The 23,876-nt window shown below is 43.4% G+C and overlaps 1 protein-coding gene across 1 annotated transcript in view; it reads right to left on the bottom strand.

Annotated features, from left to right (window-relative positions):
* psmf1 (proteasome inhibitor subunit 1) overlaps positions 1-20,125 on the bottom strand; it is a 37,283-nt gene extending 17,158 nt beyond the window's left edge. Inside the window, exons 1-4 of the mRNA XM_060919148.1 lie at positions 19,922-20,125; positions 9,524-9,676; positions 9,334-9,416; positions 8,786-8,968 (exon numbers count right to left, since the gene is read on the bottom strand). Coding sequence (XP_060775131.1) covers positions 8,786-8,968; positions 9,334-9,416; positions 9,524-9,676; positions 19,922-20,050 — 548 coding nt within the window. The 5' untranslated portion in view covers positions 20,051-20,125. The remainder of the gene's footprint in view (positions 1-8,785; positions 8,969-9,333; positions 9,417-9,523; positions 9,677-19,921) is intronic.
* Between the last annotated feature and the right edge of the window lie 3,751 nt (positions 20,126-23,876).

Raw genomic sequence — 23,876 nt, 5'->3', positions numbered from 1 at the left:
TTGGACGGCAAACCTGTTGGTACAGTTAAATGCAGCTAATCTTTATTCTCCGCTTTGACCTCTCCAAAATGGCGGCGAGGATGACATGATTCTACGCGGAAGGCGGCGTCTTTAATGGTCCGGAATAAATTGAATGATACACGTTGATGGATTAATTTGTTGTTTCTCACCTGTGAAAGGTAATCCCATATGATCTCGTTTGGACGGCAAACCTGTTGGTACAGTTAAACGCAACTAATCTTTATTCTCCGCTTTGACCTCTCCAATATGGCGACGAGGATGACGTACGATTCTACGCGGAAGGCGGCGTCTTTAATGGTCCGGAATAAATTGAATGATACACGTTGATGGTTTAATTTCTTCTACGCCCTTTTTGAGGAATGTATTGTAGGACTTAAACCCACATCTGAAGAGGTGAGATCGCTCCTTTTTTTTCCCCTATTTTTGCTGGCGGGATTGACTCTGCCCTAAGGGCAGAGTCTCTCTCTCTCTCACTTTGCACCATTACACAATAAATATTCACAGTGAAAATATTTTGTAAGCGCGTTTCATGAACCAAGTTATAGGATTTGTTGACAACTCACATCGAGTTCGTTACACTTCTACCCGGCATGAAGCACTCACAGTCATGTGGTTGTGACGTCATCGTAAACAAATCCGTTCTACTCATCCAGACGACTTCACAACGGCAACGTTGCCAGATCTTTCCACTCTGGAACCCGTTCTCAAAAAGATTGCGTTTTGGGCACCCAAAACGCCGGTGCCGTGTGGACGCCAGGCCTAAACGATAAGCAATTGTATCGGAGTCACCTGAATCCGTTGCCGTGTGGACAGGGCCTGAGTCTTCAAAAAACATCACTGAGCCATACATTCCTCCTCTCCCCAGAGACAAAACAATAAGTAATGAAGTCTGCAGTCAAGTCAACGATACGTCTTAAATCCATAAAACAAAGGCTTAACTAGCCTCGCTTAGTTGTTAATCACTAACAATTATGGAGAACGGCAACAATTGGCTAAAAATCCTTTAAATGGAGTATGAGTTAAAAGCAGTTTTACTTGATTCTTTACTCTGTAAGCACTGCTGTCATGGCTACTCATAACCGCAAGATTTACGAGTAAAAGCACTTAGCAGCAAGCTCAGAGGTCAGACCTAGCTTGGCCTCTGAGAACCTGTGACAGATTAACCAACTGAGTAGCAAAATGGAATGCAATGGACTGCTCGCCAGTTTTGGTGGTACAGTATGGAGTCACAGGAGTGACTTAAAAGGAATAAATCTGTAAAATAAGACAATATTGAAAACTAATAAGAAATGCTTTTCTTTATTGCTTTTTCTAATCCCTATTGTGTTTGTTTTTTCCTTGAAGTGCCAAGCTGTCAATGAACTGGCTTTGGGTGGGCCTTCCTGCCCAGGCTGAGTAGTCAGTAACTGCACACATTTTTAATTTCCCTGAGGGAACCCTCCCAAAGGGATCAATAAAGTTTTATCTATCTATCTATCTATCTATCTATCTATCTATCTATCTATCTATCTATCTATCTATCTATCTATTCACATAAATCCTACTTTGCGAATGTGGTAGTTGCTTGAATCGGGGAGGGCATTTACATGGTCTTATTCCTTTACAATTTTAGTATTTATTTATGGCACTCTTATAACAGTGTTCCATTTCCTCACACTATTTTTCAATGTAAAACGACATAAAAAGTATTCCTTATTTGTAAATGTAAATATTTAAATCAGGGAAATTAAATTTTTTCCTGTGTGTAATTTCATAACGGAGACTAATTGCAGGATTTACTGGTTTTAGTGATAACTTTGTGGCCCCAAATGGGTGTCCTGAATCAATCTTTGCAATTTATATCTGAAAACAAAAACGGCCATGTGTTCAGGAACACTATAGTATCCACGACAATATCTGCAGACTTTCGAGTCACCTTCTCAAGTGATTAGCAATAATTTGGAAATTATATAGCAAAGAGAAACATATAAACTACATTAGACAGATAGTCGTACTTTACTGATTCATAAAAGAAAAATTAAAATGAAACTCTACATGATCACCCAGGTTTGAACCCATAATTTTGGCATTGATGAGGGAATGCAGAAGCTCTACTACTGCGCCACCTATTACGTCTGCACTGGACTGACCATGTGGAGAGTCTACTTTCAGATATAGTACCAGTCAAAAGTTTGGACATACCTTCTAATTCAATAGTTTATTTTTATTAATTAAAAAGACACTTCATGTCTTAAAGGGATCCTCCAGCGAATTTATTCTCAAAATTATTTTAAGTAAAAATAGTTGCATATTTTAAAAAAAATAATAAAAAATCATCAAACCTTCATTTCCGGAGACCAAATAGTGTTTGAGAAAAATGAATTTTCTTTAAAATGCCAGATGGGCTTGACATATGAGATAACGTCATGTAGCAGTCACTTGGAGCAACTCAGCTGTTTATATTCTCTGTTTACATCGTAGTTATGCTGGTTTTTCAAGCATTTTACTGAATTTATCAGTTTTTAAATAAATATGCCTCATTGTGTAGCATATAAATGCCACAATGATGCAAAAAAGTAAGCACAAGCTGGAACTACACTGCATTTCTGCAGAGAAAATGCAAAGTGTGTTTACTTGGGTGTGGCAAAGTGCCACTTGCCCCTTTTCCACCAAAGCAGTTCCAGGGCTGGTTCGGGGCCAGTGCTTAGTTTGGAACCGGGTTTTCTGTTTCCACTGACAAAGAACTGGCTCTGGGGCCAGAAAAAACGGTTCCAGGCTAGCACCAACTCTCTGCTGGGCCAGAGGAAAGAACCGCTTACGTCGGGGGGGGCGGAGTTGTTAAGACCAACAACAATAACAAGACCGCGAAAGATCGCCATTTTTAAGCGACGAGAAGCAGCAGCTGTACAAACGCGAAGTCATTTATTATTATTGTTGTTGTTGCCGCTGCTGCTTCTTCCGTGTTGTTTTTGCTTTGATATTCACGCCAAGGTTTATGCAAATGTAGCGCCGTAACTTCCGTATACAGCGACATAATGACGTATACAGCGACGTAATGACGTGGCTCCGCTTAGCACCGCGAGCTATGGAAAAGCAAACTGGTTCTCAGCTGGCTCGCAAGTTGAACGAGTTGTGAACCAGCACCAGCACTGGCCCCAAACCAGCCCTGGAACTGATTTGGTGGAAAAGAGGTAACTGACAGACATGTAGTAGCATGAGTAGTGGCAGATTGTTTTTAAATCTGCAACTACTTTTACTTCGAATAAGTTTGAGAATAAAGCCACTGGAAGACCCCTTTAAAGTAATGATGGACTGTCATTTCTCTTTACTTAGTTGAGTATTTTTTGGCATAATTTGGATTACTACAGTTGTTGAATAGGGCTATTTACTGTACTTCTATTATTTACCATTTACTGTTAGATGGTCTCAAAAGCATTAAAAGATTCAGATTCAGAAATGTATTTGCCATTTGTAAACACACTGACAGTACAGGTGCATAGGATTTTTTTGTGCAAACCTCTTAGAGTCAGCAGTTATAAATAAATAAGTAAATAAATAAATAAATTAATTAATTAATTAAATAAAACAAATTATAAAAGTGCAATAAAATACCCACTATAAAACACATTAAGATACAAAAATACAAAGTAAATAATAGAAAAACCATGATAAAGATGCAAAAAAAAGCCCACTGCTAAAATATATTGAGACACATGCTGTAAAACACCGTTAAACAATGTTACTTTGATTTAAGAATATTGCACATATTGCATATTTGAGAATATTACACATTTAAATAATATTGGCTGGCGGTGAGTGGTATATCAGATATCTTCCGTTCAGCTAGCATTACAGTAAACAAGTCGAAGACGAGTGAACCAAAACTTTTTTCAACTGTTCCAGGTAATAACAGCATGTGAGACAGATACACAAAAACTGAAATAATGCATAGATTTTCTTAGTACTGTTTCTGATGTACTGCCACAGACATATTCTCCCTATTGGAGTATCAGTTTGATCAAGTGAAGACATAACATGTACAGGACAAATCAGAGCCATTGTGTAGAACATTGAGTTGCTTTGGTTATCTAGGAGATTGTGGATGCTTCCTTTCCACTTTTGGTGCCATTACCATCAAGTGTCTAAAAGCCACACCCCTGATATGTGCAGCTAAATTAAACGTGCTTTCAGAAAGAGCAGATGGCTTACATACACTGCAATACAGTTAAACAAACCTTCAAAACTCAAAAAAAGTACCAAGTCACTTAACTAATTATATGTTTCAGGTCAAGGGTGGAAGGCTGATCAATAGGACACAAAAATGTCAAGATTGACTGGGAATTGTCTGATTTATGAGAGTTTAAAATACGCAAGAGCAGTACAGGAGACTGTAGAAAGTCTTTTTTAAACAGCCAGCATGAGAAAATCACTGGGAAGCATAGCAATAAACAAACTATCAAAACTCAGAAAAATATTCACGGCATAATGTTTAGCTAATGACATGGGATTCACATGTTTGTTTTGATGCCAAAAAGGTGTAGACTGAGTGGGGCAATTCAGAAGTATTTTCATTTGGGGCAGTTAGAAGGTATGGGATCTGGGCATTTATTTTTTGATTTGGGTGATTTAGCATTCAGTAGTATGTTTACATCAGCCATAACATTAAAACCAATGACAGATGAAGAGAATAACATTAATTATCTCATTACAACGGCATCTGTCGGGGGTGGGGGTGGGGTGATATATTAAGCAGCAATTGAACAGTCAGTTCTCGACACTGATGTGCTGGAAGTAGGAAAAATGGGCAAGCATAAGAATCTGACTGACTTTGACAAGGGCCAAACTGTAATGGCTAGACAACTGGGTCAGAGCACCACTAAAATGGCAGATCTTGTAGGCTGTTCCATGCAGTCATTAGTACCTACAAAAAGTGGTCCGAGGAAGGACAACTAGTGAACTGGCAACAGGGTCATGGGCACCCAGGACTAAGCCCATTTGCTCTGATCCCACAGAAGAGCTACTGTAACACAAAGAAAGGCATCAGAACACAGTGCATCACAGCTTGCTGCGTATGAGACTGCACAGCTGCAGACCCATCAGAGTGCCCATGCTTACCCTGTCCACCACCGAGAGCATCAACAATGGGCATATGAGTCAGTGTTGTAGTTGAGTCACTACACCTTGAGTCCAAGTTCAGTCTCGAGTCCCCAGTCTTCAAGTCATTAAAAAAAAAATTGAGTCGAGTCCACTACTGATCCGAGTTGAGTCAGAGTCAAGTCCAACACTCCAAACGCACCAAGACGGTGGCTGTTTCAACACCATTAACATTAGTTTGTTCCTGAACATGACATATGAACAGGTAAATGTGCATTCTCTTTATCAGGGAGTGCGAAGTATTCTGTTAGAGATGGTTGGGAGATGGATGCAAGTGCAGAAGGTGTGTTTATTAATACAAGCGAAGACAGGTAAACAATCCAGGGGTGGGTTTCCCAAAAAGCCTCTTAAGGCCAAGAATGTCTTTAATATATTTAATATATATTTAATATAGAGTTAATTATTAAATAAACATACAAAAAAACCAAAACATTATGAATGTATTTCAATTATTCTTTGACTCTGTGTCAGCCCTGCAATGACCTGGTGACTTGTCCAGGGTGCACCCTGCCTCTTGCCCATAGTCAGCTGGGATAGGCTCCAGCTTGCCTGCGACTCTGTCGAACAGAGTAAGCGGCTACAGATAATGGATAGATGGGTCTGGAATCACGTATGGATATCATAACGTCACATTGATTTAGCTACATTTTCATCAAATTTAACTCCATAAGGCCAGTGATTATCTAACTTAGTGTCATAAATGAGATACATTTCTGCACCTCTAACATTGTGCGTGTGCATGCGAGAGAGAGAACGTGCATGAGAGAGGTTTTGATCTGTGTGTACCTAAGGAGGCATATATGTATGTCAATTCAACCTCCTTAGGTTGGCTACACACAGATTAAAACTTCTCTCGTGCACGCTCTCTCTCTCTCTGTGGGCGTGTGCACATATAAGGGAGAACGTTGTCAACTTGGCATTGTGGATAACAGTTAAAATAATCCTGAGTGTATGTTTGAGTAAGAGTGAAATGAGCAGGCATGGGGAACACATTTACTTTAGTTATTTACTTTATTATTTGCTCACTCTTTCATGTGAACGTTTATTTCATTTATTACAAAAAAAACAAACAAAAAAAAACGCTTGGAATAAAAAAATATATATTGCCCAAAAAATGTAAAATAGCTTCAATTACCACATTATATGTGTGATGCTTAATACAGATACAATATTTTAACATATTTTAAAACACTTTATATTTCATTGTTTTTTGGTTAACAAAAAAAAAAAAAGAAATGAACGCCATGTGACCTCCTGGACTAGATTTTATCAACTACTCATGCCTATATTGGGGACGCGCATTGCAAAGAAGCTCTTCGTAATGTTGCTATTACGACGACTCCTGACAAGCGAGTTCAAGAAAACCATGTACAATGTCCATTGCTGAAGAGAGTCTCTCAACTCTCTTTTTTAGCCCTACAGGGCAACGTTATGGGGAGACCTACCCCAGAACGGCAGGCAAAATCGTAAAACAGTGAAACAGGCAATAGGTCGAACGAGGTACATACAGACTATTGTAGACTTGGCAGAATCAAAGACGAGAAACAGGAAATCAGGGATCAGGAAACCAAGCAAGGAAATAAGGCTCGGTAATGTGTCAGCGACGCAACTCAATACTTCACAAAGTAAGTGTGTTTTCAGTCTTTATTTAGGCGCACTGACTGCGCCTTAATCCTGTGCAGGTGCGAGTCATTTGTGGCGTCCGCGCACTGTCCAGAGCACACCCAAGATGCACACACCAAGGCGCGAAGGTGTGACACTCTTGCATGAAATTAGTATAAAAATTAATGCCGATATAAATATCTTATGCCAAATTGTTGTGGCATGTTACAAAAAATAAAGAAAAAATCCAAATTCTCATCTCCAATTTCCGAGTCCGAATGCAGTTAACACACAAGTCCAAGTCATCAGTGCTCAAGTCCAAGTCGAGTCACAAGTCCTTAAAATTAGGGCACGAGATGGACTCAAGTCCAAGTCCTGGACTCGAGTACTACAACCCTGATATGAGCATCAGAACTGGAACATGGAGCAATGGAAGAAGGTGGCCTGGTGTGAAGAAGGCAAGCCAGCAGAGCCAGTGTGATGCTCTCGGCAATGTTCTGCTATGAAACCTTTGGTCGTAGCATTCCTGTGGCTGTTACTCTGACATGCACAACCTACCTAAACATTGTTGCAGCCCAAATACACCCCTTCATGGCAATGGTATTCTCTAATGGCAGTGGCCTCTTTCAGCAGGATAATGCATCATGACACACTGCAAAAATTGTTCAGGAATGGTTCGGGGAACATGACAAAAAGTTCAAGATGTTGACTTTGCCTCTACATTCCCCAGATCTCAATCTGATCCAGCATCTCTGAGATGTGCTGAACAAAGAAGTGAGATCCATGGAGGCCCCGCCACAAAACTTCCAGGACTTAAAGGATCTGCTGCTGATGTCTTGGTGCCACATACCACAGCACACCTTCAGATGTCTTGTGCAGTCCATGTTTTGACACATCAGAACCATTTTGTTGGCAGACAATATCAGGCAAGTTGTTTTAGTATTATGACTGATCTGTGTATTTTGCATTTTAGAGGTATTCAAAATTGTATTTTTTTGGCATAGGGGCATTTAGCAGTCATTGGGGTAATCTTTGGAGGTTGGGGCAATTACAAATTATTGGATCATTTATTTTTGGGCTTTGGTGCAATTAAAAATTCAGGAGAATATATATGGATTTGGGGTAAAAAGCAGTCAAGTAGTATTTAAAGTTGAGTTTGTGGAAATTGGAGATCATGGGAAAATTATTTTGTGGGTTTTGGGGTAATTAACAGGCAGGGTAATACTTATTTCTGGATTTGGGGCAATTTCACAACCCCAAAAGTTGGAACATATAAAATGCGCAAATTAAAAAAGTAAGCAGCAATTTCTAAATTTACTTTGACTTGTATTTCATTGCAGACAGTATAAACCCAAGATATTTCATGTTTTGTCCGGTCAACTTCATTTCATTCGTTAATATACATCCATTCCTGCGTTTCAGGCTTACAACACGTTCCAAAAAAGTTGGGACAGGGCAATTTAGGGCTAGTAATAAGGTAAGACAGTTGAAACAAGTGATGTCACCAGATGACTATAGTCATGATTTGGTACAAAATCAGTATTCAGGCCTATCATAGGCCTAGTCTTTGAGAAGCAAGGATAGTCCTGAGAATCTCCAGTTTGTCAACAAATACATGAGAAAATAATTAAAAACGATCCTCAAAGAAAGATATGAAGGGATTTGGATATTTCACTTTCTACGATGCATATCATCATTAAACGATTCAAGGAATCTGGGGGAATATTGGTTTGTAAAGGGCAAGGGCGCAAGTCTAATCTAAATACTCATGATCTCTGACCCATCAGATAGCACTGCATCAAGAACTGTCAGTCATTCATCTATAGCTGATATAAACATGTGGACTTGGGATTATTTTGACAAACATTTGTCAAGCACTTTATTTTTACTAATAGTGTGATATTAGTAAACAGAGTTTGTTATTTGTAATATATTATTATAACTGATAATTTGACAGCTGTGCTCAAAATATTACAAGTGTTTTTACACTGAGCTGTTCCAAAGAATATTACATATATATATTACTCACCAGTTTGGGGGATATGAAGCAGGGGGACCTCTAGTAGGTATGCACAGGGGCGTATGGTCTGGTTGGGCCTGTGTGTCTGTGAATCTCTCTCTCCTTTCTTTCCTCACACTTCCCTTTTCTTTCACTGCAGGTAGCAATGATGACTTCACCTTCTTAGCCAAATCTTCTGTGTTCTTGTACACACTAAGGAAGTGGCAAGGTCTTAGAAACAATAACCATACTACAACATGCTGAATACTTTCTTCTAACTGTTATAATTCACTGATGGCATCTGCATCACTTTATAAGCCAAGATAAGTGATTGTTAACTTTTACCTTCTGCTGTGTTCAAAACTACCCATTTTGCATGTATAATAAAAGCAAAACAATACACTAACTCTTCTTACATGAAATATGGTGGGCTTGACTCAATCTCTCTAATGAGCTTTAAGAAACCACTCATGTTACTACTCATGCCTGGGCATACACAGCTGCTATCAGGTGAGTCAAAGAAAGATCGAGTGTTTTAGGATAAATCATACAACCTTTCAAATGACTAAATTACCAACCTTTCAAATGACTGTAGGTTTGCTTCATTTACATTATCATTAACATTCACAGTCAAGTCTGTGACTCTGTCTGTAGCTGAATCCTGTCACAAAAACACACACACAGAAAATAATGTCAAGCGAATGAGCCCTGCTTGTACTAGTGCAATATCAGGAATCACACCACCTTCGTACAATTAGCTGCATTTACCATTAAGTTGAAAATCAAGCTGGAATCAACTGTGATGGCTTTCAGGAGCAGGTTGGACTTGTCATCATTTGATCTGTATCTCAGCGTGTACAGCTCCTTGTTTGTGTTCCAGGATGCAGGAAGCAACTCTGATTTCTTCTCTCCATTTAGAGGCTGTAGGATTGAGACAGACCTATGCAGTTTTATTTTATATACATCCAGCTTGCACAAAGTAATAAATCTTCCTTTTTCCTGAAATTATCAGGATGCTGATTAATCAAGTTGTCTGAGAGTGACCTACTGTTATACAGTATAACCAATATAATGAATTTAAGATTTGGTAATATTCAGTCAAATCAATTGGAAAATGAACTCTGATTAAAAGAAATACCATGTCAGATTCCAAGTTTATATTTCGTATGGTTTGGTTGCTTTAATAGTATTATCTAACAAAGATATTCTTTAGAACATGCTATCCATGCACACTGTCATGCCCTGGGTATAAACCCATTGTTATACTAATTCTCCACAAGTAGTCATTCCATTGCATAATATTTATACCATATTGTGGCAGCAGGGGCGTGGTCAAGCAGCGGTCTGTGAACGGAAGGCGGAGTCAGGGAAGGTAAGTGGCAGAATCACTACACCTGATGTTAGTTAACCTGTGTTTGTGGGTCTTCCCCAGTGACCACGCCCTATAAAAAGGAGAGAGAGAGCAGAGGAAGAGAACTCTCCCCAACCAGAAGGCTTGTGTGTGACTGGGAGAGTAGTAGATAACAGCTGAAAAGCAAAAATAAAGAGTTTGAGAACTTAGTTCTGGCCTGCCATGCTTCTGTGCTCCACCCACCTTAAACAATTGCAACAGTGGTGCCGAAACCCGGGATCCGGAGTACAGAAGAGAACAGCCTCATGGAGTCCTCCCCCTTCAAGGACCTGATCCATGCCCTCAACACGGCCCAACAGAGCCAGCACCAGGCGCTGGTCACCCTCCGGAAGGAGCAGGAAGAACGGTTTGAAGCCCTGGTGCTGGCGCAGCAGGAAGACCGCCAGGCGTTCCGGCACCTGCTTGCATCGGCAGGGTCCACCATCACCACCGCCGCGGACCCTCCCCACCTCACCCTAACGAAGATGGGTCCGCACGATGACTCCGAAGCCTTCCTCACTCTGTTTGAGCAGGCAGCAGAGGCGTGGGGTTGGCCGGTGGAACAGCGCGCGGCGCGCCTCCTCCCCCTGCTAACGGGCGAGGCGCAGCTGGCCGCGCTACAGCTCCCCGCTGATAGCCGGCTGGCCTACGCCGACCTACGCAGGGCCGTCCTCCAACGTGTGGGGCACACCCCGGAGCAGCAACGGCAGCGCTTCCGCGCGCTGCGCCTGGAGGAGGTCTGCCGGCCATTCACATTTGGCCAGCAACTCCGGGACGCCTGCCGGCGGTGGCTGTGGGCTGACAACCGCGACGCCGAGGGAATCATCGACCTGGTGGTGCTGGAACAGTTCATCGCCCGACTTCCAAAAGGAGCAGCGGAGTGGGTCCAGTACCAGCGGAGTGGGTCCAGTACCAGCGGAGTGGGTCCGGTACCATCGCCCGGCGTCGCTGGATCAGGCCATCGAGCTGGCGGAGGACCATATGGCGGCTGTTCCAACGGCAGGACAGCGTGTCTCCACTTCTCCCCTCTCTCTCTCTCTCTCTCCCCCCTTCTGTTTCTTATCCTCACCCCATTCCCCCACCGCGGGGGCCGGCTCCACCCCAGCCGGCCCGCCGCACCCGTGGCGTCCTACCGTTTCCTACTTCCATGTCTGTGTCTTCCCCCCCCAGGTGAGTGAGCTCCGAAACACCGGTGCAGAGAGAGAGCCTGGGCCGGTTTGCTGGCACTGTGGGGAGCCAGGGCACCTCCAACATCAGTGCTCGGCAATGGAGGTGAGCGCGGTGGTCCGGATCCCTGATGCGCCAGGGCCCGCCCTCGATCAGGCCGGAGCATATCGCATACCGGTGAGTATCCAAGGGGATACGTATCAGGCTTTGGTGGACTCTGGCTGTAATCAGACCTCAATCCACCAAAGCCTGGTGCAAGAAGAGGCATTGGGGGGAGCACAATTGGTGAAGGTGTTGTGTGTGCACGGGGATGTTCACAACTACCCTTTAATGTCGGTCCACATTCTATTTCGAGGGGAGAAATTTAGAGTAAAGGTGGCGGTTAATCCTCACCTTACCCACTCGATAATTTTGGGGACTGATTGGCCGGGATTTCGGGAGCTAATGAATCATTTAGTGAATAGTGGGTCCTGCCGTAGTTTAGCGGGGGGAGGTCCCGGTGTGGCATTGGCAGGAGCAGCTGTCACAGAGCCGTCTACGTCATCACCGCATCAGAGTGAGGAGCCGCCGGCTCCTCCTCCCTCTCTCGGGGAATCCCTCGCAGATTTTCCATTACAGCAGTCGCGGGACGAGACTCTGCGGCATGTGTTTGACCAAGTGAGAGTAATCGATGGTCAAACGCTCCAGCCAAACGCCACCCCGTCCTTCCCTTATTTCTCCATTATGAGGGATAGATTATACCGAGTGATGCAGGACACTCAGACTAAGGAGCCGATAACACAACTTTTGATCCCAAAGAGCCGCCGGGAATTGGTATTCCAAGCGGCTCACTTTATTCCCATGGCTGGACACTTAGGGCAGGATAAGACACTAGCCCGAATAATGGCCCAGTTCTATTGGCCAGGGATTTGCGGCGATGTCCGTAGGTGGTGTACGGCGTGCCACGAATGCCAGTTAGTAAATCCAGCGGCCATTCCAAAAGCGCCTTTGCGCCCTCTACCATTAATCGAGACCCCGTTCGAAAGAATTGGGATGGATCTCGTCGGGCCATTAGATCAGTCAACACGAGGGTATCGCTTTATTTTAGTTCTGGTGGACTATGCAACGCAATATCTGGAAGCAGTGCCGCTTCGCAATATCTCCGCACGTAGTATTGCGGAAGCACTCTTCCACGTCATCTCCCGAGTCGGAATCCCCAAAGAGATTCTGACTGATCAAGGCACTACGTTTATGTCACGCACACTGCACGAACTGTATGGGTTACTGGGAATCAAGCCGATCCACACCAGCGTTTATCACCCACAAATGGACAGCTTAGTCGAACGGTTTATTCGCACCCTCAAAAACATAATTAAAAAATTTGTAAGCGAGGATGCACGTAACTGGGATAAATGGCTCGAGCCCCTACTTTTCGCAGTGCGAGAGGTCCCCCAAGCCTCCACGGGGTTCTCCCCGTTCTAATTATTATATGGGTGTAAGCCGCGTGGCATCCTAGATGTGCCGCGTGGCATCCTAGATGTGCTGTGGGAAAATTGGGAGGAGGGACCTTCACTGAGCAAAAATGAAATTCAATACGTTATTGACCTGCGCGCAAAACTCCACACACTCTCACACCTAACCCAGGAGAATTTGCGGCAGGCTCAAGAACGGCAAATCTGCCTGTACGACAGGGGTACGCGCCTTCGGGAGTTCACACCAGGAGATAAAGTGCTCGTGCTGTTGCCCACGTCGAGCTCCAAATTGATTGCCAAGTGGCAAGGACCCTTTGCGGTCACACAGCGAGTCAGGGACGTCGACTATGAGGTGCGGCGAACAGACAGGGGTGGGGCGTTATAGATTTACCACCTCAATCTGTTAAAACTTTGGAACGAGGAGGTCCCCGTGGCGTTGGTGTCAGTGGTTCCAGAGAAGGCGGAGCTGGGAGGCTCAAAAAGTAAACTTGACATCGCCCACCGCTCCGGTCCCCTGTGGAGACCACCTCTCTCCGACCCAACTCACGGAGGTCGCCCAGTTGCAGACAGAATTTTCTGATGTATTCTCGCCCCTGCCTGGCCGCACCCACCTCATAGAACACCACATTGAGATGCCCCCGGGGGTGGTAGTGCACAGCCACCCTTACAGACTGCCCGAACACACACACACAAAAAAAAAGGTGGTTCAGGAAGAACTCGAGGCCATGCTCGACATGGGCATCGTCAAGGAGTCCCACAGCGACTGGAGCAGCCCGGTGGTCTTGGTTCCCAAGGCCGACGGGTCGATCCGGTTCTCTGTGGACTACAGAAAAGTCAACGCGGTGTCTAAATTTGATGCGTACCCAATGCCTCGTATTGACGAGTTGCTTGATCGACTAGGCATGGCTCGTTTTTAGTCGACACTGGATTTGACAAAGGGATATTGGCAGATCCCCTTGACTCCATTATCCCGAGAGAAAATGGCCTTTTCCACACCGTTTGGCTTACACCAATTTGTCACACTTCCTTTTGGACTGTTTGGGGTGCCCGCTACGTTCCAGCAGCTGATGGATAGGGTCCTCCACCCCCATGCCACCTATGCGGCCGCATACCTCGACGACATTATTATCTATAGTAATGACTGGCCGCAGCATTTACAACACCTGAGGGCCGTCCTTAGGTCGCTGAGGCGAGCGGGTCTCACAGCCAACCCAAAGAAGTGTGCGATTGGGCGGGTGGAAGCACGGTATCTGGGCTTCCACTTGGGCAATAGGCAGGTGTGTCCCCAAATTAATAAGACAGCAGCGATTGCAGCCTGCCTGAGGCCCAAGACCAAAAAGGGGGTGAGACAGTTCCTGGGGCTGGCTGACTACTATCGTAGGTTTATACCTAATTATTCAGACGTCACCAGCCCGCTGACTGATCTCACTAAAAAGGGGGCACCAGATCCAGTCCAGTGGACGGAGCAATGCCAGCGGGCTTTCTCTGAAGTAAAGGCTGCACTGTGTGGGGGGCCATTATTACACTTCCCTGACTTCACTCTCCCCTTTGTTTTGCAGACGGACACGTTGGACAGGGGGCTGGGGGTCGTTCTGTCCCAGGAGGTGGAGAGGGAGGACCACCCAGTGCTGTACATCAGCAGGAAGTTGTCGGTGCGTGAGGGCTGCTACAGCACTATAGAGAAGGAGTGCCTTGCCATCAAGTGGGAGGTCCTCGCCCTCCGCTACTACCTACTGGGACGCCCTTTCACCCTCTGTTCGGACCACACGCCCCTCCAGTGGCTCCACTGCATGAAGGATGCCAATGCGTGGATCACCCGTTGGTATCTGGCACTCCAGCCGTTTAAGTTCAAGGTAATCCATAGGCCGGGGGCGCAGATGGTCGTGGCGGATTTCCTCTCCCGTTGGGGTGTGTGTGTGTTGGCTGCAGGCCGGACGGCTCCCCGGCCTGAGTTGGGTGGTGGGGGTATGTGGCAGCGGGGGCGTGGTCAAGCGTTGGTCTGTGAACGGAGGGCGGAGTCAGGGAAGGTAAGTGGCAGAATCACTGATGTTAGTTAACCTGTGTTTGTGGGTCTTCCCCAGTGACCACACCCTATAAAAAGGAGAGAGAGAGCAGAGGAAGAGAACTCTCCCCAACCAGAAGGCTTGTGTGTGTGTGACTGGGAGAGTAATAGATAACAACTGAAAAGCAAAAATAAAGAGTTTGAGAACTCAGTTCTGGCCTGCCATGCTTCTGTGCTCCACTCACCTTAAACAATTGCGATACATATTTATATCCGAGGGAAATTTTTGGTCAATCTCCCACTGTGTTGCACAGTTACATTAGCTGGATAGCTAACTTCTTCCCTCACAAAAATATACATTTAAAATGATTTAGCAATCTAAGCAATGCTTTTCTTTAAACTCCATGTATATTATGACACCGATAAAAAAAAAAAAAAAGATATTAAACAATAAAACAAGGCTACCAGCTAATACTCTGAGCTGGTACAGTGGTGTTTGAAAGTTTGTGAACCATTTAGAATTTTCTATATCTCTGCATAAATATGACCTAAACATTATCAGATTTTCACACAAGTCAGGTTTGGGCCTGTTTTTCTGCATCTGGGCCAGGACAGCTTGCCATCATTGATGGAACAAGGAATTCTGAATTATACCAGCGAATTCTAACAGAAAATGTCAGGACATCTGTCCATGAACTGAATCTCAAGAGAAGGTGGGTCATGCAGCAAGACAACGACCCTAAGCACACAAGTTGTTCTACCAAAGAATGGTTAAAGAAGAATAAAGTTAATGTTTTGGAATGGCCAAGTCAAAGTCCTGACCTTAATCCAATCGAAATGTTGTGGAAGGATCTGAAGCCAGCAGTTCATGTGAGGAAACCCACCAACATCCCAGCGTTGAAGCTGTTCTGTATGGAGGAATGGGCTAAAATTCCTCCAAGCCAGTGTGCAGGACTGATCAACAGTTACCGGAAATGTTTAGTTGCAGTTATTGCTGCACAAGGGGGTCACACCAGATACTGAAAGCAAAGGTTCACATACTTTTGCAACTCACAGATATGCAATATTGGATCATTTTCCTCAATAAATAAATGACCAAGTATAATATTTTGTCTCATTTGTTTAACTGGATTCTCTTTATCTACTTTTAGGTCTTGTGTGAAAATCTGATGATGTTTTAGGTCATATTTATGCAGAAATATAGAAAATTCTAAAGCTTCACAAACTTTCAAGCACCACTGTAGCTCATTCTCTTGACACTGACGAGCTCTTTAAGAAGCTGAACCCCCGCAAAGCAGCAGGTCCCGACTCTCGACTCTGTCTCACCATTTACCCTGAAGCACTGTGCTGATCAGCTGTCTCTGGCGCTCACAGACATCTTCAACACCTCACTGGAGGCATGCCTTGTGCCAGCCTGCTTCAAAGCCTCCACCATTATCCCTGTCCCCCAAAAAACAAGGATCATAGGATTAAATGACTCCAGACCCATTGCCTTGACTTCTGTGATTATGAAATCCTTCGAGCGCCTTATGCTTTACCACCTTAAAGCCATCACTGCCCCACTCCTGGACCCTATGCAGTTCGCTTACAGACCCAATAGTCAGGCAGTATTTGTTTATATTTGGAGGCTACTTTACAAAATTTGCCAAGTCTTGTTTTTTGTAATAATATACAAGTCCAGATATAAATTCATAAATCTGGACTTGTTGTAATGTTTGTAGACTGCTGTTTCATAGTTAATTATGCAGGGGAACTTTGCACATAAAAAGAGCCCTGAAACCACATGTAGGAAATTGGTATAAAAGTATTACATCATTAATATGCAATTATTATATCCATAATAGGTGTTATTTGTGGCACACAACCTTTTTACTCAGGTGAAAAGCATGGTTCATACATTAGATACCCATTTAACCCTAAAAGGACCTAAACTACTGAGTGGGATCAGAACCTCAGAGGTGGTGTGCTGCTCAGTCTATTCAACGGACATAACTTTTTGCTTTTAGGAGTTTGTTCCTCAATAGATTATTTATCTAAAAGTATGTTTGTTTCAAGATTAATGAAAAAAAAGTGTTTAACAAGGTGACTGATTTTCTGTTGGGGTCCCATAACTGAGATTTGTTGCAAAAATATTTCAGCAAGTTAGTCACTTCTTTGTGTGTCTATCTTTGCCTATCTGTATGTTTGCATGCTTGTCTCAGATGTCTGCTATAATTAAGAATATAACTTTTTCTTACAAATTGCAGATAACTAGTGAACCTGTTAGAGTTACTGAAATATCTGATGCTTATCTGTCCATACACAACCACATACCACAACAGATTCCTCATCCTTGCGCCCATCCTGTAAATATGCTTTGTGCTAATATGCTAATGCTTAATAACAATGGGTCACATACCAACTCTTCAATAAAAAGCTGGGATAAGTGATTCCTTATTTGAAAAAAAGATTTTATAAGACAAAATTTGAAACCTGCATGTCAAATATATTTCGAATTAGAAATATCATTCATTTTTTACTTATTCATTAATATGGAATATCAAATGATGAGTTCATTGCATCATAAACATGTGGACACATTTGAAGGTAGCTTAATATGCATGCTCTTAGAAAATGCTCATTCTGCTTATCTTCGCGTTTTGTGTTTGAATCCATAGGCAAAGTGTTACTACTTGATGTAGTTTGGACATAAAAAAACAAACTGCTAGCAGCTTAGTAATAAATGTATCACAGAAATTTCTGAAATGAGAGATTGTGAGCTGAGTTCTGGAATGTAGATAAGCTATAAATATTCTCAAGTTCTGTAGCAATAGTGCAAAATATTTCTGGCTTTTTTATGTTCTCTATGTACTTAAATGTCTCATTTTAAAATTAACTTGATAATATCATGTAAATATATGATTTCTATTCACATAAAGTTAGTAAACGGGTAATTAAAAAAATACAGATGTTATAATGGATTTAAGTGATACGGATATATGTTTGTTTGTTTTTTACATTTTTACATGCAATATCTAGCATTTCCGTTTTTGGGGAAAATGATGATTGCTGACATTACAACAAGTAAAAATAATTTGTTTGGGATGTAAATAAAGGGTTAATACTGAGAAAGCAGACTTAGCAAATTTTGCAAAGTAGGTTACGGTACATATGCTCCCTGACTACAACAGATCTGCAGACGATGCTGTCAACATGGCTCTTCATTTTATCCTCCAGCACCTAGACTCCCCAGGAACCGATGCTAGAATCCTGTTTGTGGATTTCAGTTCTGCTTTCAACACCGTCATCCTGGCTCTTCTGCAGGACAAGCTTTCCCAGCTGAGAGTGCCTGACTCCACCTGCAGGTGGATCACTGACTTCCTGTCTGACAGGAAGCAGCACATGAAGCTGGAGAAACACGTCTCTGATTCCTAAACCATCAGCACTGGACCTCCCCCCCCAGACCTTAAGTGGGAGACAAATACCTGCTCTCTCACCAAGAAAGCACAGCAGAGGATATTCTTCCTGAGGCAGCTGAAGAAGTTCGATTTGCCAAAGACAATGATTTTGCACTTTTACACTGCCATCATTGAGTCCATCCTCAATTACTCCATCACTATCTGGTACGCTGCTGCCACTGCCAGGGACAAGGGCAGACTGCAGTGATCATTCGCTCTGCCAAGAGGACGATTGGCTGCAACCTTCAATCTCTTCAGGACCTGTATGAGTCCAGGACTCTGAGGAAAGCAGAAAGGATTGTGGCCAACCCCTCTCATCCCGGATACAAACTTTTTGAATCACTCCCCTCTAGTAGGAGGTTGCAGTCCATTAGAACCAAAATCTCATGCCATAAAGCCAGCTTTTTCCCCCCACTACAGCTGGCCTCATCAGTAAGGTCAGAGACCCCCACTGACTGAAAGTGTGACGTTAAACTCTGTGACATTAATGCACTTCCTCTCTGAACTGCAATTTTGCACATTTCATGGTCATGTCATACATCTTCATTCTGTGTGAACTTTTACTGCACATTCCAGCACACGCTGTACAGCTTGGTTATTTATTTAACCCATTGCACATATTCTCTTCTCACACATTCATGTTATGACTCTTCTTCATCGTGTGACCTATTTTTGCACATTCTGGGACAGATGTACATCTTGGGGCGGCACGGTCGTGTAGTGGTTAGCGCTGTCGCCTCACAGCAAGGTCTGGGTTCGAGCCCCGTGGCTGGCGAGGGCCTTTCTGTGTGGAGTTTGCATGTTCTCCCCGTGTCCGCGTGGGTTTCCTCTGGGTGCTCCGGTTTCCCCCACAGTCCAAAGACATGCAGGTTAGGTTAACTGGTGACTCTAAATTGACCGTAGGTGTGAATGGTTGTCTGTGTCTATGTGTCAGCCCTGTGATGACCTGGCGACTTGTCCAGGGTGTACCCCGCCTTTCACCCATAGTCAGCTGGGATAGGCTCCAGCTTGCCTGCGACCCTGTAGAACAGGATAAAGCGGCTAGAGATAATGAGATGGACTTCAAAACAACCCATGCATACCCTTAAATATGTCCACTTTTCAAATGAGCATATTTTAGACTCTTATTTTTATTCTATTTATATAACTACTTTTGTCTTTTTTTATTATCATCTCATTTCATCTCAAGCCGCTTTATCCTTCTACAGGGTCGCAGGCAAGCTGGAGCCTATCCCAGCTGACTACGGGCGAGAGGCGGGGTACACCCTGGACAAGTCACCAGGTCATCACAGGGCTGACACATAGACACAGACAACCATTCACACTCACATTCACACCTACGGTCAATTTAGAGTCACCAGTTAACCTAACCTGCATGTCTTTGGACTGTGGGGGAAACCGGGGAACCCGGAGGAAACCCACGCGGACACGGGGAGAACATGCAAACTCCACACAGAAAGGCCCTCGCCGGCCACGGGGCTCGAACCCAGGACCTTCTTGCTGTGAGGCGACAGTGCTAACCACTACACCACCGTGCCGCCCCTTTTTTTTTTTTTTATAATAATAATAATAATTATTATTATTATATCTTAACTGTTCAAGCACCAATCGCCAAAGCAAATTAATTGCAGGTGAAAACGTATTTGGCAATAAACTTGATTCTGACGTAACGTTTACATTCGGGCTATGGCGCTAGTGTTACTTAGTTTCTTTCCTTACCTCATCTCCGGCTCCTAAACATTTATATCCACTCTTCACAATTTCCCAGTGAATAAAACAAACAACCGCATCTTGAGGAGACGTTATAGAACTAGCCACGGAAGTATACAACAGCTCGAGTCCTGCCATGATGTTGTAAAGTTCTGGGAAAACGAAAACAATACTAATGGTCCAAGATTGATCCGTCAGAAAAGTGGGTCCAGAAGGGAAACTAGAAACAAACCATTCGTTCCGCCACTGTGACGTCATTCATAGGCTACAGTAGAGTCGAGTGAAGCCATCTGGCCGCCATATTACCACCCACATCGCGTGTATTTGGCTTGTGTTAAACCGTGGTATCAGAATCACTTTATTAATCCCCGGAGGGAAATTCAAATTTGCTACCAAGCTCCTGAATCAGAGTAGAAGTAAACATGTCTAAAAATAGAAGAGAAAATCGTCTGAAAAAAGAATAAATAAAATAAATTTAAATAAGTTCAATAACTTAAGTAAAAGCAAAATGAAGTGATTTTATATATAATAATTCCTATATACATATATTTCACCTGAGTTAAGGATACAGTATAGAGGATGTGCAGTCACGTGATACCCGTCCGTGTTTACTCCGCCATATTGGACGGCTTCAGGATAGTTTACCCTGCGCGAGTGTAATGGATCCAGGGAGTAATCCCCAAGAAAATTCGGAAAATACCCCATCTACATCGCACGATAACTTGTCTAAGTTTGTTCAGCATCTTGAAGGTGACGTGAGGCAGCGTTACGTGGAAAAGTGTTCCAGGTTGGGGATTGCAGATCCGTACAACTTGCCGCAATCCTTGTTCAGGGAAATTCGGAGCTGCGGTGCCGGCGATTTGCCCGATCTGGCCTGCCACGACATTTACAATTTTCTTGTTAATCGTGAATCGTGTTACACTGGCAAAGCCCTCAAAGCTTACAAGAGCCTGGAAGCTTATAAATATTTTGTTGTGGGATGGGTATCCCAACTATACCTCTGGAAGGTTCCGAAGAAGAATGTCTACTTGATAACCTCACGGGTAAGTGGCATTAAGACGTTTATCATAATGAGAGTATGCAGGACATTTTATCGTACGAATGTTCGAAATCTAAACTCAGTTCCAGATAATGACAGGGTTGTAAATATGTATGTTTTTGTCTGAAAAAAAAGTTAGAGATCAAGCGGACTGACGGCCACAAACACTGTACTGTCTAGTTTCTAAGTATGCAGTTATCATTCAATCCGAAAATCAACTTAACAGATGTACTAGGAGTATTGAATTAGAAGATTACACCTACCTGATATGAAGTGTTCACTACAAATTCGGCTGGTAGAACTGGGGTTCCAGTTTTCTCTTTGCACAGCGGACACCCATTTTGCGCGTCTCTCCTCGTCTGCGGGGAATCTATAAAATGACAGGCCCTCCTTTTGGCCCTGTCTATTGGTACAACCAAATGCTGAACAAGATATAACCATTCTCGAAAGATCTACTCCCACACACTTGATAATTAGAACGGGTTCGTCTAAGTTCTATGCGCGGCCATGCCGTCCAAGATGGCAGATAAACAAATATCACGTGACCTCGTGACGTCACGTGCACGCTCTCTATACATGGTAAAACAGTGTACCACAGTTATACAGTGGCATTGTACAGCTTGACTGCAACAGGTAGGAATGATTTCCTGTGTCTCTCAGTTGTGTAGCGTGGAAGAATCAGCCGTTTACTGAACGTGCTCCTGTGGCTGATCAGCTCCTCATGTAGAGGGTGGGAAGAACAGTCTAAGATTGTTTTTATTTTGGACAGTGTCCTCTTCTCCAACACCACTGTCAGAGAGTCCAGTTCCACGCCTACAATATGGCCGGCCTTCCTGATGATCTTATTGAGTCTGTTAGTGTCCTTCACCCTCAAGCCACTGCCCCAGCAGACAACAGCGTACAGGATGGCGCTGGCCACCACAGACTCATAGAACATCCACAGCATCGTTCGGCAGATGTTGAAGGACCTCAGCCTTCGATCAAATTTGCCCCAAGAAAAGTATTTCCTAACTTTTTTTCCCTTTCATTACCTCCTCTTATTTTCTCAACTTTACCCACATTCCTTACATATCTTTAGAGCACTCCCCTTCACTGTTATTGTTTTTTTCCTTTTCCAGTTCAGTCTCTGATCATTTTTTTAATGGCTCTTTTTTACTACTATAAATTATTTTTACGGAAATTATTTCAGTTTTTCTCTTATGCAGTGTACCTTTTCTTTCTCACACACACACACACACACACACACACACACACACACACACACACACAATGAAATGTCTGTCCACAACCTTTGATCTGACGATTTGTACAGTTCACTGCACACATGTAGGCATTTTTCTTCTAATCTTTCTCACCAACTACATAAATAACTTGTCCAATTTTGTGTAGCTTCCAGTAGTCTAAATCAGGGGTTCCCAAACTTTTCCATGCCAAGGCCCCCCAAACAGCATTAGCTTCTGGCCGGGGACCCCCTTTGCAAACCCACAGACAATGCTACAAAATATGTAAAGAAATATCAACTTTTAGAATGTTTTCTCTTACTTTTATTCAATAGTCAATAATTGTTACATTTGTTTAGCATAAGAATATTATTAACTAACATGTTTTCAACACAAATATTTTCACACTGAACAATAAACTGTATAACCTCCTGTAGTACCTGATTCAACTTGTTATCCATCCCTTTTTGCGACCAGTGCCTCGCGATGGAGCATGCAGTGTGTGGCCACTACATGCGGGGCCTTCTGCTTAATGAGAGTGGTCACTCCACTGATCTTCCCGGTCATTGCTGCGGCTCCGTCCGAACACACCCCCACACAACGGGTCCAGTCCAATCCGTTAGACTCGATGTAATCGTCCAAAACTTGAAAAATGTCTTTCCCAGTAGTTCTTCTTTCAAGTGCTTTACAAAATAGTATTTCCTCCACAAATCTTTCCTGTGAAATAAATCTGATGTACACAAACAGTTGGGCCTCATTGGATAAATCTGTGCTCTCATCCAGCTGAAGTGCGAAGTATTCGCTGGCTCTCACCTGCTCCAACAGCTGAGCAGATACGTCTTGAGCCATGTCACCAATCCGTCAGCTCACGATGTTATCAGAGAGTGGGACAGCATCGATTTTTTTTGGCAGCATCCTCACCAAGCAATTCTCGGACAATGTTTTTGGTGGCTGGTAAAATCAAATCTTCTCCAATTGAGTGAGGTTTTTTAGCACGAGCAATGTGGTACGAGGCTAAAAATGATGCCTTCAGGGCCCACTCGGGGACAGTAGCTTGCTGGGTGAATGCAGCAGATTGCCTGACCAAATGCTCTTCTTTGCGTCTGAAGAAATCTACTGTTTTTTCGGCATCTGTCGGATGTTTTTGTACCAAGTGACGTTGAAGTTTTGAAGGTTTTAAGCACTCGTTTGACAGGGTCTCCAGACAGAGGATGCATTTCGGGCAATCATGGCCATTTTTCTGTATGGCTGTAAAGCCATACTTAATGTATGCTGCCTCATATTTTCGGATTTTAGTTGGCCAGGACTTCTTAGGTTTTTTTCGCAGCAGTGTCCTCCACAGCAGGGCTGTTGGTTTGTTCCTTCGGTCTCTTCTTCAAAAACCTGTCCATTTTGCGCTAGCAATACGCTAGCTTGAGGAGCAAAGCAGCTTGATAAATGACACAAACCGCAACATCACAGGCAATCAGAGAGATGAGCATGGCAAACAACGTTTCGATATGATGTATTATTATTAATAATTATATTTTATAATAATGATTAAAAAACTAATGACAATATATTTAATAATAATTATTTTTAAAAAGTATATTTTTTTCCGCAATTTTTTTATCGTCCCTCCAACTTTCTGAGGCCCCCCCTAGCGCCCCCACTTTGAAAACCACTGGCTTAGGCTGCAAAAGGAAGAAGTGTTCAGGAGTGGGGA

This window comes from Neoarius graeffei, chromosome 4 (genome assembly GCF_027579695.1).
Source record: "Neoarius graeffei isolate fNeoGra1 chromosome 4, fNeoGra1.pri, whole genome shotgun sequence".
In the NCBI taxonomy this organism is placed as follows: domain Eukaryota; kingdom Metazoa; phylum Chordata; class Actinopteri; order Siluriformes; family Ariidae; genus Neoarius; species Neoarius graeffei.
Note: the sequence above shows the minus strand (reverse complement) of the source record. Positions and strands in the feature narration are given on the sequence as shown.